Genomic DNA, 13,686 nt, shown 5'->3' with positions numbered 1-13,686 from the left:
GCGTTGGCTCGTCTCGCCTGAGACCCTTCAATTCCCCACATAGGCGCCCGTTAAGCCCATTGCTGGCGTCCCCCGCTAAAAGCGGGGTAAACCAAAACTCATTAACTGTATGCGTGTCACATATCACTCAACCCTGTGCGGACGCTGGATTGATCACTCGTGACCCATTTTCGTGAATGAGGGCAAAATGGATTGGGTGGTTCGAGTCGGTGACGCACTTGACGATGTGTAATAACTAACTACCGGAAACTGCACATTATATTAATCACTAGATCCTAAGTTCACAGTCGTGAAGCAGGTTTCGTTTGGTGTTAATTAGACGTCGCATCGGTGATAGTGGAATTGTTTTTGTGTTTTAATAATAAACAGTCAATACATATACACTTGTACAGCGCTTGTTTCTATAGACTATAGTCTATAGTATAATCAACCGCTTAAAAATGCTTGTGACCTGTCCTTGGAATACACGTAGTCAAACATTACCAGACTTTAAACAAATGGGTTTTCAGTAGAGATTTGAAGGATTCGAACTCGACGGCAATTCTTATTTCAAACGCGATGGAGATTTGGGGACTGAGATTTCAAACCTCTCTCGCCAAATGATGTACGAGCTTCAAAAGACACTGGTTACAGGAACGTAGAGTTTTCTCAGCTTTGTATTCTTTGATGAGTTCAGAAATGTTTGCTGGAACCTCGCGGTGGATAGCGCTTGAGTCAGCACTATTAACTTAATTCTGTCCTCAACTTTGATTCAGTGGAGAGCTTCCAGGATTGGGGTGATATGCTCTGAACTTCTGATTCGTTTATTTAGTCTTGCGCCACACTTTCTGGAGTTATAAGATAAGACGTTTTGGCAGTCCGAGAAGAAGGGAGAGGCATTAATCCAGATGAAGGATTACACAGGTTTGAACAAGGAAAGGTAGTGTTTTGTAGTTGGATAAATTATGATACCTGACTGATGTTCGGATGTTCATGTAAGCCGTAAGTAAACCTATCCTCAGTACCTTTCGTTACAATCCACTACTAAATCTAAAAAACATTATGGGAGGTCGCGTCGGGTAACCTTTGAGATTGACCAATGAGAACACAGATTACCAAATCGCGAAAGTGGACATTCGCACATACCTTTTGAACTTTTTGTCTCGAAAAGGTTCGTACCCGAACGATTCCGTATGCTATTTAGCGTACGCTCGCTTCCGGGTGATGCACACGGCGTACGTACAACCATGACAACGGTGAGTAAACAGTCGCTGAAAATTGTGTTTTGGCAATATTCAAGGGTATCATCTTGCGAAAATATTAGGTAATGGTAACCATGTCAACAGAAACCACAAAGCGCATATACTGCAGGTCAAATAACTGTATTATATGCGGATTTTTGTTTGTGGGGAGATCTGTGTCAGTGACCTGAATATTTTGAAAGTCCCTCCGATCCCTAAATAGTAGCCGTTGTCTGGTTGGTTAAGTCTATCTAACCGTCTCGCGTTTGATTGGACGGTCATAGGTCGCTCAAATGTTACCTGACGCGACTTTCTGTTAGGTTGTGTTAGACTCAGTGGGTGAGTGTAACGAAATACTTAGAATGCCGTTTTGCAGCAGTGTGTGGAGTTAAACATGATACCAAGATTTGTAGCCAGTTTGCTAGGTTCCATGATACAAAATGACAACTGAAGAATGGGAAGTGTTAACTTTGGTCTCATGGCTATTGATATATTCACAAGCATCTCAGTCTCTTTTTTAGTCAGCTTTAAAAAGTTCCTGGTCATCACAGTCTTGCTGTCTTCTGCGCACTCTGCTATCCTGGGGAAAGCAGTATTAGTTGAGGTTGTATCATTCCGCTTGAATGGCAGATACAGCTGCGTATCATCTGCGTGTAGATGAAAGCAAAACTTGCGTGCTCTAGCAATATCTCCACGTGGAAAGTGTTTATTGTGAAAAGTATAGGTCTCAGTACCGTACCTGGAGCAACACCATGCTGTGTCATTTCAGAGCTACAACCATCCACAAACACGGCTTGGTGTTAGTTTGAATTTAGGCAGAGTAGCGCATCCAGTAACTCCAAAACTCTACGAAGAAGTAGACTAAGTACTTTTGTTGTGGAAAACATTCAGATTTTAGCATTAAACATACTAGTTTTCATTGTTTATGATTTGAAAGACAACATATGTTTGATCTAATAAAATATAGTTACATTCAATGGCACAAATTTATGGGTTTGTGTGTTTGTTGGTGTTTCAGCGCTTGTATGTGTCGTTGTTTGCTGTTTAATGGTATTATATAATACTTATCAATATTCAAGCTAAATGGTAGAGGTAAATTCTAGAAATACACAACCCAGTCAGAGCTCCAGATAACAATTTGGACGTATGGGTATAATAACATACGTTTGCAACAAAGTTGTTATTTTTAATTTCATGTGGATATCTATAGTTTTACATACCCACAACACTATTTTAAAATCTGGGTATTCATTTCATATAGGTATAACAGGTGCAACATTGATCTTTTTCAGTAATACACTAAGAGGCAATCCACTCAACAACGCAAAATCACTGAAAATACAGATTTATCTACTTGTGCTGTAAGAAATAATACATTACTCTATATCCATGCTGGTGTTAAACAAGACAGGCTACTACATGATATAACAGTGATGTCTTCACTCTAACAGTTAGTTTTCTTCAAAACCTTGTTCCCTTCAGGCCATCGACTCGTGTTGTTTAACTTCCCCTCCACGAATAGCTAATGTTACATGTTCGTATAAAATATCACCGGCTATTGATTCTGATTGTGAAACACAGTACTTGCCCATTAATGCATCTAGCAACTTGACTTTGATGTGTTTGGTAAATACGCATTGTTATTTTGACATAGCGTCAAAATCGTAAGGTGACACTCGCAGTGAAGAATAAATATATTTAGTGTTTTCCATACGCTCGCATATATATTTCTCTTCTGTGGCTGCCAGTGATTGGTATTGTGAACGACGATCACTGCATCCTGGAAAGCTTCCTCCACCACGTCATTGTGCCTCCTCATCCGGTCCAATCGGACACCAGTTATGACAGGCTAACGTTGTTAAGGACCAGTTCCAAGGGACCGTTCATAATTTTGTACATATGAACTGAAGGGGGTTCATTCATGTTGTACATGACAAGTAGGAGGGAGTGGGGGTGGGGGTGCCATTCACATTGTACATGCAACTCCATAAAAATCATCATCACCCCTCTAGCTATCAATATCAACGGCCCCTACACCGAATCTCCGGAATGACCTAGCCTTTACTCCCGTTTCAGAGTCCCCTGTAATCGTGGCTTCTTCTAACAACACCTCTGCTGCCATGGGAGAGGAGGTCATACTGTTCTGTAACGTCACCGGAAGTCCAGAACCTAAGATCACGTGGTACCGCTCCGTCGTGCAGAGAGAACGAAAACGTAAGACTAAATCCAATAACAAGTTTCTTCCGTAAATCATTTATCTAACCGCGGTAACAACACAATTAACGTATACTCATTTCTGGTTCCATGTTGCACGGGAAGGGTTTGGCTTATAATCGTGACGTTTTCTCCTGTCCATTTACCGGAACGAGAGAATGCAACATACCGGAGATACATACATTGTTGATATAAGAACAGATCTTCTCTATATTGCAGATAAGGGTCAAAGTGTCCTTATTAGTCGTATCATCCTCCTCTAAAGTAGGAGAATATAAGTTCTGTGTGTAATGTCATATCCACAATATCAGAAATATTCATGCCTCCATGAATGGAAAAGTTTGAAGAATGTGAAATTCTCGTGTTATTCCTAAAACTCTAACATCAAAGACAGAATAGAGAAAAAATTAAACCCGCTTCGTATTAGTATGTTCTACATCACCCTGACATGTCTGAAATATCCTGTGTACACTGCCATCCATTTGTACATTACAATTTCATGTTGAAATTACCTCGACATGCTGCTCTCCATTGTTACATGACCATGTCCATACGTTGCCATGTCATGCTTTAATGACGTAAACATGTTGTCCACCATTGTCACACCATTCAGGAGTGGGGAAAGGGAGGCAACTAGTCATCAAGTCCGCCCAGGCGTCCGCCACCTATCAGTGTATGGCCAGTAATGGCGTCCCCCCTGGCGTCTCTACTCAGATACAGGTCACAGTCTCTGGTGAGTAGATTGTAATTCGCGAAGATGGCGAGTTATTGAGACCATTATCTAAATCGAAATGGCAGCGATATGGTTTCGGCATCACAGTATAGGGTGATTTGTTCTCTTTGTAGCTGGAAAGATCACTGACAATGTTGTATAAAAGAGGAATATTCATCTTACCCACGTCACTTCCTGTTTCAGTTTCTCCCTTCATCCTATCAAAAACACAGACTAGAGTCGGTGGTCATTTGAACAAGTCTGTTTTACTGGAGTGCGTGGTAAAGGCTTCACCCCCACTCACCCAACGCTGGACCAAGGGAGGGCGTGTGCTCACCAGCGGCGACAAATACAGCTTCAACACCATTTCCTTGGACAGCAACACGTACTCTACTGAACTCCGCATCAACGGTCTGGTCCGGCGAGACTATGATGACTACACGTGTGAGATCAGCAACGAATTTGGCGTCACGTCAAGGGCTATCACATTATACGGTGTGTCTTTTGTTACATTTATACTTATGTATCATATATTTAAGTCTCATCGAAGGGGAAGTACTGGTCTACAGCTCCACGGCATCAGATCAGGAACAATCGGCATGATCTTACCTCACACATAAATGTAGCTCTCTGGTTGGCTTAACGCTCTTCTAATATTTGCAATGTACCTGTCTTTATACAAATGAGTAACATTTTCTATGTACTTAGTTGGGAATGCTGATTGGTACTTCCTGGTAGTAATTCTTTATCTGAACTAACACTGAATAACGTATGATGGTAATATCCGTACATCATGCGCGATTCAATGTTATTCGAGATAAAGAAGTAACAATCACGAAGTAGGAAATGATTTGATATTAGCAGCGGGGTACATTGGTTGTGGGCGGGCTATATTGAAAATTGAGCTCACAGACAATCAGAAAACGACACTTATGTGTGAGATGAGATAAAACGTTTCGTATCCTGCCTCAAACAATTCAAAATTAACATTGCGGTGTTTGGTAAGATAAACACATGACAGACCCACATCGTGAGCATCGGTCTACACAAATGGGAAACGAAGTCATTCATCCACCAAGTCAGCGGACCTTACAACACGATCCCGTTAGCTGCATGGGTTGTGAAGGTCAACTCAAACCCTGGTCTTCAGCGGTTACTTTGACCATGAATCGACATGGGTACTTGCTGTTCCTCGCCAAATACCATTGGCTCGATTGGGTAGGGAACTTTCAGGGGTCATTTTTCAAAATACATCACTCTGTCTCATTTGTTAAGTTATAATGCACTTTTGAATGACGCAAGGTTATGACCTGACAAATGATGGCGTTTGTTATCTTTTGCTTAGTTTCTGGGGCTAGTGAATTATTTTGCGGGCTAGTATAACCTGTCCGATTTGCAACAGAAATTTGGAAACTATTTCGCACACTGCCTATAACTGCCAGTCAAGAATGTAACCTTGTTTAGGAAGAGGTGATTATACTTTTGTTTACCCGACGACACCAGGAAAGAGGAGATAGGTCGCACAACGTCTGAAATCTGAATTACACGTCGTTTTACAATCCACATTATATACACCTATAAACTATGTTTCAGACAACACGCCAACCACTGCTGCGCCGACAACGACCACTGCTGCGTCTACCCCCGCCGTGGTATGTAGTTTGTACTGACTGCGATACTGTCATGGCATACCAATAAGATCACAAACACATTTTGCTTTGTAGTTGTTGAAAACATATTTCGTGTACCAGTACAGGAGTTGCGAATGCTTGATTAGAGATCAAGGAAAATTAACAAAGTAAATTACTCGGGTAGAGCTGATTGCTCTTGCACTGTCACGGAACACTGATGCCCCGGAAGGAAAACGACAAGGGGGGGGGAACGAAGACCAGAATACATGTGTTCGATCTGATTTCTGTGTATCTAGTGCTGTGACAGATCTTAGTGACTGTCAGGGTGTGGGCTCATTTACTGGAAACAGTGGGATAGAACACGTGATAGAACATATTCACGGTCAACTTAAAATGCTGGTTTTTGTGCGTCCCTAAAATTGAAGGAATCTTTGATGTCTATTAACATATTTTCGTATGTTTTATCAAATAATCCCCCAGATTCGCATTCTACCATGACTCAAGAAAATACTGGATTCTGATTGGTTGTTCAGAAAAATCAGACGGAGATTGACGATATCTGATTTGACCGCGCATTAGCAAGTCTTATTGTGAGAACTACTTCCATTCTGGGGGGTTCTGATTCGACATCCAGACAAGTATTTTCCACTTTCATGTGAAATTTCAGACTTTCGTAAAATGTAAGCACTGTCTCGTCCGCCATTTCAAACTGTTGCGTAACTCTATTTCCACGAAAATAAGTAGGTCAGACGGTTCCATTATTGTGTAACCATGGGGGTAGAGTATCACGGCAAACAAAACAACGGTTTCAGTCGTGTACAGTTGGGATTATAAAAACATGCTCTTAGGCATTACATTATTGCACAGAATAAACAGTTCGGTTCCAATTGAAATTTAGTCGCCATCAATTCAGTACAGCATGTCTCTGATTTTCAAACACACTAGGTCTATCTCCTAAATTATATTATCAGTGTTTATGCCTCTACCAAGGTAATGTGAGAAACTGGATTCTTTCTACCACTTCAGTCTTTGATGTGTCGGTATTTCGTATCAATAATTAAAGAGTTTTATTTTATTCCAGGGAGGTTGTCCGATCTGTGAACCGATGTCAGAGAAGCAGGCGATATTTGCATATTGCCAATCTGCCGCCGGTATGGTATCCCCGAACGTCTGCTGCGTCAAATTTGCTGAATTCATTTTGAAATAATATATACTTACCAACTACAAATATTGAGTCTTAAACAAAAAATTCGAATCAACGGTCGTAAGTGTTTGGACATAACCACGTAAGCCTACTTGAGGCGGCTTATCCTGGTGGACCTTCTGCCCGGATTCATAGCAATAAATAAATATCCTTCTGTGTGATCCACTGAAACAAATTATTGATTAAAATGAACTACTCCTCGCAGCATACAAGGTACTTGGCATTAGAATCAGGAGGTCAAGGGTCAAGGTCAAGATTCTTGTTGACATCCGGCCAGTGAAGCGGGTGAAGATAAGACGCGTCCTGAGGCTGGTGATTGACAAAAGGTGTTCTTGTGACGTCATTAAGAAATTGAAACCTAGTAAGTGGAATGTGAACTACTGACAGTAAGATACCCAAGCTTCTTATGAATCTCTCTGAAATCCTTTGAGCAGTTCTTATCTGTAGCCGATACCAAACATTTGTGTTTCCTAGTTTTAGCAAGCAGTTATGTAAAGTCTTTATAGTGGTGGTTTAGGCAATACGCCACTAATGTGACTGAGGGTCAGTTACTTCCAACAGCTGAAAAAACATACATAGGGCCTTGGTGTTTGAACGTATAATTTTGATGGAAACAAACAACCCCATTAATATTGAAAAGAATCCCCGGGGAGAAGAGGGATAAACACTTCCTAAACATGGGGGACATTTTGACTTTAACATTGGAGAAAGGGCTTGTCTGGTGGTAAAATAGTGAGGTACGGGGACTCTGACACAGACTAAAATACATGGCGCAGCTATCAAATCCCCTCAATGACATAACTTTTGTTCGTAACTATATGTTTTGTCTGTCACTAGGAGCCGTGGTTGCTCTCTTCATGATGAGAAAGAAAGACTTCACATCCAAACCACGAGAGATCGTCATCGGATCTGAGACCTCCGCCATACTTCTGCCAAAGAAAATGGAGAGAAAGATTCTCCTTGGGAGAAATACTTGTACAAAGTAGCTGTGCTACACTAGAGTGTACTACAGTGTCCATACTTTCTTTCTTCCAATGGATGAAAAAGTTAAAGACGTGGGGAAACATTTTATCATGAATTAAGAGATTATACACTGATTTCTGCGGTGACCTCTGCCGTAATCTCCCTGTAAGCATACAGACAGCAGCATCAGTTGTAGAAGCCTGGGACCCACATAAGAACAGTAGACGTAGAGTAGGCTTTCAGTCTAATGGCTCAGGAACAGAGGCCATCACTCATTAACAAAGTTCCAATGAAAGTCTACGCTTAGATGGTAAACTTAACTGCTCAGTACGTCTCCTTTTGATCTCCCAGCTTGTCTGGCTTGTATCGTTTTTCTATCGTACTCTTCTGAGTTGTCATACTGATATGACGTACTGATATACTGTTAAAATGATTGTTGTGTGTCCTGTTGTCAGTATGGTCTAAAATCTACATCAGTAGTTATGTAGCACGTGCATTACATATTACATTACATATTATTGGTGATTATTCATGCTTTAATGAAGTATAAACGTTCTGCAAACTCTCTTGTAAATCTGATATGAATAAACAATATTAATGTGTACTCTGAATTGGAAATATGCTCAATACAAACGTAGCGGATGTGTTGGATCATCCCGGAATCTGATCCGAGCGACGTATGGCATGATCCAGTGTTTTGTTTTTACCCTCCTTGCGACGAAGAATGTCTTGCATATCCATTGATGAATTTTGGATATACATCGCGCTCAGCGCTTTACCAGTTGTACGACGAGACAATCCAGTGACCAACGTCGTGAACATCGACCTGACCGAAGTAGACCTGCAGACATATTCATAGTTTGATTCTAGTCCATCTTCAAGTATGATTTAGTTCAGCATTTTACGTCAATTCCCTCATTTTGAGACGTGTTTGAGAGAGTGAGAAAATTCCAACATCCTTTTTCACTTTTGCTGGCGTGTCGGAAATTGGTATTCGGTGTGACGTACAACAGTATAACTATAGGAAGTCTACCTTCCTCCATGTGTATCCGTATCAGAAGAAGAATTGATCTTGATGCTTGTTGTAAGAGGCGACTAACGGGATCGGGGGGTCACGCTCTCAGGCGTGGTTGACACATGTCAATGGTTCCCAGTTGCGTAGATCGTTGTTTACTGGATTGTCTGGTCCAGACTCGATTTTTTTACAGACCACCACCATATATACTGAGTCAAAAAAGAAACTTCACAATCTTTCTTCAGGGCACTATAAAAAAAACCCAAACGATGGTAAGATGATTAAATTGTTATTATTTCATTACTGAGATCTGTGTGATCTGGTCGATACACTGACAGTGCCACAATCAGTTCCATTAGGCTACACCGCCGTTCCCAAACATGGGTATACAGAATGTCAAGTCACAAGAATAAAAATTCGAAATTTCTCAGTTCAATATTGTGTATAGCCGCCCCGCGCATTCACCACTGCCAAACACAGTCTCCTCATCGACTGCCTGATGCTTGTGAACACATGGTTGGGGATTCTGCGCCACTGCTCTTGGAAGGCAGCGCCAAGGTCCTGGAAATTCTGAGGTTGGTTCCTAAGACCACGAAGCCTTCTCCCAAGTGCATCCCAAACGTGCTCTATTAGATTAAGGTCAGCGGACCTCGATGGCCAGTCCATGACGTTGATTCCAGCGTTTTGAAGGAAATTTCGTGTCAACATCGCGGTATGCAGCCCAGCATTATCATGCTGGAACTGTAGACCTGGGCCATGAGCCGCCATGAAAGGAACGACTACAGGGGTGAGCACCTGGTCGCGGTAAGCAGCAGCTGTGAGGTTTCCACGGATGACCAGAAGTCGGGAACGGTTGTTCCCACAGAAAGCACCCCACATCATGCAACTTCCGCCCCCGAATCTGTCGACTTCCTGTACACAACATTGGACATACTGTTCACGACGTCGTCTCCAGACCCTATGCATGTCGAACCTGGATTCATCGATAAAGACGACTCGATTCCAGTCTCTCGGATGGTGGGCCCATCGGAGGTGACGTTGGGCCCACAGCAGACGTTGACGTTGATGAAACGGCGTCAATATTGGCCTACGATATGGACGTCGAGAATGGAAATTGGCAGCCCGCAACTGATTTCGAATGGTCTTTGAGGACAATCGACGTCTAAACATCTCAGCCCTGGTTCGTGTAACCGGCAGAAATCTGTCACGTAGGTGACGTAGGACGATTTGTCGGTCTTCTGCTCGTGACGTTACACGTGGACGACTCGACCTTGGGCGATCAGAAGTGCTGCCAGTTTGTTGTAGAAGACCTTGCAAGTCATACACAGTACGACGGCTGCATCCCATTGCTCTTGCGACGTCAATAACTGATCTTCCCGCTTGCAACATGCCAACGGCACTTTCACGTTGCACATTTGACAATCGTGGCATTTAAAGTACCGTTAGAACACTGGTTAAAAAATGTGTTTTTTTCATTCTTGAGGCCAGTGCAAACACGTGCAAATGAAGAAAACTTCGATGTGAAGATCACGTGATCGACAGCACGTGCACAACATGATTTGGCACGAACGTCATTTGCACGACGAATGGATAGGTTTGAGTGGGTTTTGCTAACGCTTTTCTAGAGCCCAAAGATAGGGATCCATTTCCGATACACAGATATATCATCAGAGAAACATTATTCATTATTTTCAACATTACATTTTGTGAAGTTTCTTTTTTGACTCAGTATAGCTGGGACAATGCTGACTGCGGCGTAAAGTAAATCCATTCACCCCTCCGTGTGTCATATTTAGTGGTTTTCTGTTGAAAGTGAATTCATAAAAGTCAGTTGCATGTCTGCCTCCAGCGTTCCTCATTCTCTCACAAAGATAATAGAGATCGTTGGGGTAGCCTAGTGGTAAAAGCCGAAGACCCGAGTTCTATTCTTCACATGGGCACAATGTGCAAAGCCTGTTTCTGGTGTCTCCTGACGTGATATTGCTGGAATACTGCTAAAAAGGCATGAAGCTAAACGCACTCATTTAGAGGTTGGTAAGTAATGAGAATGTTGCATAATTTATGGATGACAAATTCTCATTATGTCATAGTGCGATGTTTCTGTACAGTTTCTTACACCGTTGTCAAGCAACATCAGATACAAATGTGCTAGAAATACCCTGCTTTAGATAGGAATGTGCTAGAGTGACAATCGATAGCGCCACTGCTTCATATGGATTGTAGCCGCCTACATGCTGCTAATGCACAACACGCACCATCAATTAAGATTGAGAAATGATGGACTGACTTTGGGGAGTAACGGATGTGAGAGAAAATAAACGAGACCTCTTTAAAGCTGAGATAAATCCTGAAGTCAATGTTTGGTCCATGCTATTAGATAAATTCATTTTGAATTTAAACTGAAGAGCTGGGCTACCAGGACATTTAGAATGATTGCGATAAAAATAATTTAGTACAATTTAATATGGAACCGAACGGAAAGTAATGTATTGTGTTAATCTCCATTCTGCAGTGAAAGCCTGTAGGATGAATACGTCCTTCTGAAACACATCGAACACAAAAAGCTGCGTAAGGTCAGACTTACTTTTTACCCTCAAGCATGTACTTTTGGCAGGTTGAAGGTAGATTCTAAGAATGTGTTCATGTGGTATTCCCTCTCTGAGGTGAATTTCCACCTGTTGGATGCGTCATAGGGTCCAAACACGACACTTCATAAATAATAATGTGTGCATCATTTTTATCAAATGGTCACGGGTAACGATTGAAAGAGACGAAAATTAGTTGTTTCTTTCTTATAGAGGTTGGATTCGTTGTACAGACTTAAACAATCCCAATAAAAAAAAAACAATATATAAATACTAACGCAATAAGTAAAAGCTTAACGCAAAACGTAAAGAAGACATTATGTAGAACATTAACGTAATGTTTAAAAGACGTCTTAACGAAATACTCCACCTAACGCAAAATGTAAAAACAATGTCAAACTTAATATGTGAAAAATCTATTGCATTATGTAAGATCCAGTTTTAGGTTTGATGATTAAAGGTGGCAATCGAAATCCATTGGGTTTTTTTCTGGAAAAAAAGTAACTATAAACATTATTACAAAAACTAAGATATCTCAACATTCCTCACAAATTACTCTTCATATTACTTTTGTTTTACAAAGTTTTACCTCGTTCATCAACATATATTAAAACATAGTCGATAAAAATATATTCTACTTGTACACAGAGATATTTTAATACATTTTTACAGTCAATTTTCGAAAGTTTTAAAGGAATAAGTCTATTTATCAAAATCTGTTTTCGTAACAGTTAGGGCTGTATTCCTTATGTCTTATTCAGGAAGGGTTTTTCCTTTTTGGTTTCACTCCTTTAAACTATCAATTCCGTTCTTGATAACCTGATTACCAAATTGTTTCTGTTTTTTTTTTAAAGAATGCCACTCTTCGATCTTTCTTTATCGGTGTGATATGCATGCACGTTGTTCGAATCAATTGCAGTCGGTACTTGAGATGGTAGCTCTGACCACTGGACACCGGAGCTATCAGCTGATCTAGGAGACAGCGCCAACTGACTAATGAGTATATGAAACAAGGTGGACGATTTGAGGGAATACTGGAATGGTTCCTAAACGCGTGCATCTTGACCCGCCATAGCTTCAGCAAAAAACTTCCAGCAAACCAACTGAGAATATGAAAAAATATACTCAAGTATGTACTTTTATTAAATGACGTATTCATAATATAAAAATATGAATTAGGAAAATATGCTCTTCAGAAAAGAAACTCAAAATGAAACTCAAAAATGATACTTACCATTTTGTACACACATGTAAACGCAAGCATTTGTTTAAAGGTCACATGCAACGTAAAATACAACTTTGCAGATTCTGGTACCTTTCGGTATGCACTTACCGAAACAAATCATAAAAAATGCCAATTCAACCTATAAAGTTGAAAAAAAACGCGTTGAAAAAAAAGCCCGCGAAATCGGAGTTCAAACGTTTCACTAAATTCCCCCCAGCGCTGGGGGGAAAACTGGTTTCAACAGCTGTGCTTCGCTGCGTCCATAACGCATGCGCAGTGAATAGGTTCGCGGGACTTGAAACAGTATGCATGCCCAGCGTCAGAGGTCGTGAGCAGTAGTCTAATCTTGGTTGTGTACACAAACAAGTAAATGGTCTACTCGTTACGTAAAAAAACTTGTTGATTGTGGTAAGCACAGAGAAAGCTCAGTGTCTGGTTTATTCACACCTATATGTCTGCCTGCCTGTCTGCTAAAGACAACATGCAGTACACAGCTTCAATCATTGACCACGTGTAATTTGAACTTAACACCTATCAGAGTATACGACATAGAGAAAATAAGTTGATTTATGACTCGTGCACCCGAGTCCCGTCTCTGCCACATTATGTAATTAGGCACGTGTTATACACATGACATGTTTTCATGTCTGTGGGTTGCAAACAAACTACATTCACTTTTTTCGGATGACTGGATCTGACGGAAACTGGTGCAAACTCTTGTCAGTTTCAAGTCCTGCTTTGTACTTGGACGAATGACAGATTCCAACCACGCAGTAGTTTACCATCTCTACTGTTTTGAATGGATCGAGCGCAAATTCGGAGAACATGTATTTTCCAAACCCAACATCTCTATATACATTCTTCATGGATAACGACTTGTTTTAGTGTGTATGATTTTGTTTGACAACAGTATATGA

At 41.0% G+C, this 13,686-nt stretch overlaps 1 protein-coding gene across 1 annotated transcript in view; it reads left to right on the top strand.

Annotated features, from left to right (window-relative positions):
* LOC137278574 (alpha-2-macroglobulin-like) overlaps nt 1-8,552 on the top strand; it is a 52,934-nt gene extending 44,382 nt beyond the window's left edge. The window contains exons 38-44 of the mRNA XM_067811031.1: nt 3,297-3,434; nt 4,048-4,167; nt 4,351-4,641; nt 5,740-5,798; nt 6,859-6,928; nt 7,187-7,342; nt 7,819-8,552. Of these exons, the coding sequence (XP_067667132.1) occupies nt 3,297-3,434; nt 4,048-4,167; nt 4,351-4,641; nt 5,740-5,798; nt 6,859-6,928; nt 7,187-7,342; nt 7,819-7,967 (983 nt within the window). The 3' untranslated portion in view covers nt 7,968-8,552. The remainder of the gene's footprint in view (nt 1-3,296; nt 3,435-4,047; nt 4,168-4,350; nt 4,642-5,739; nt 5,799-6,858; nt 6,929-7,186; nt 7,343-7,818) is intronic.
* The last annotated feature ends 5,134 nt before the right edge of the window (nt 8,553-13,686 follow it).

This window comes from Haliotis asinina, chromosome 3 (assembly GCF_037392515.1).
Source record: "Haliotis asinina isolate JCU_RB_2024 chromosome 3, JCU_Hal_asi_v2, whole genome shotgun sequence".
Classification (NCBI taxonomy): domain Eukaryota; kingdom Metazoa; phylum Mollusca; class Gastropoda; order Lepetellida; family Haliotidae; genus Haliotis; species Haliotis asinina.
This window is presented reverse-complemented; position numbering and strand designations above follow the sequence as displayed.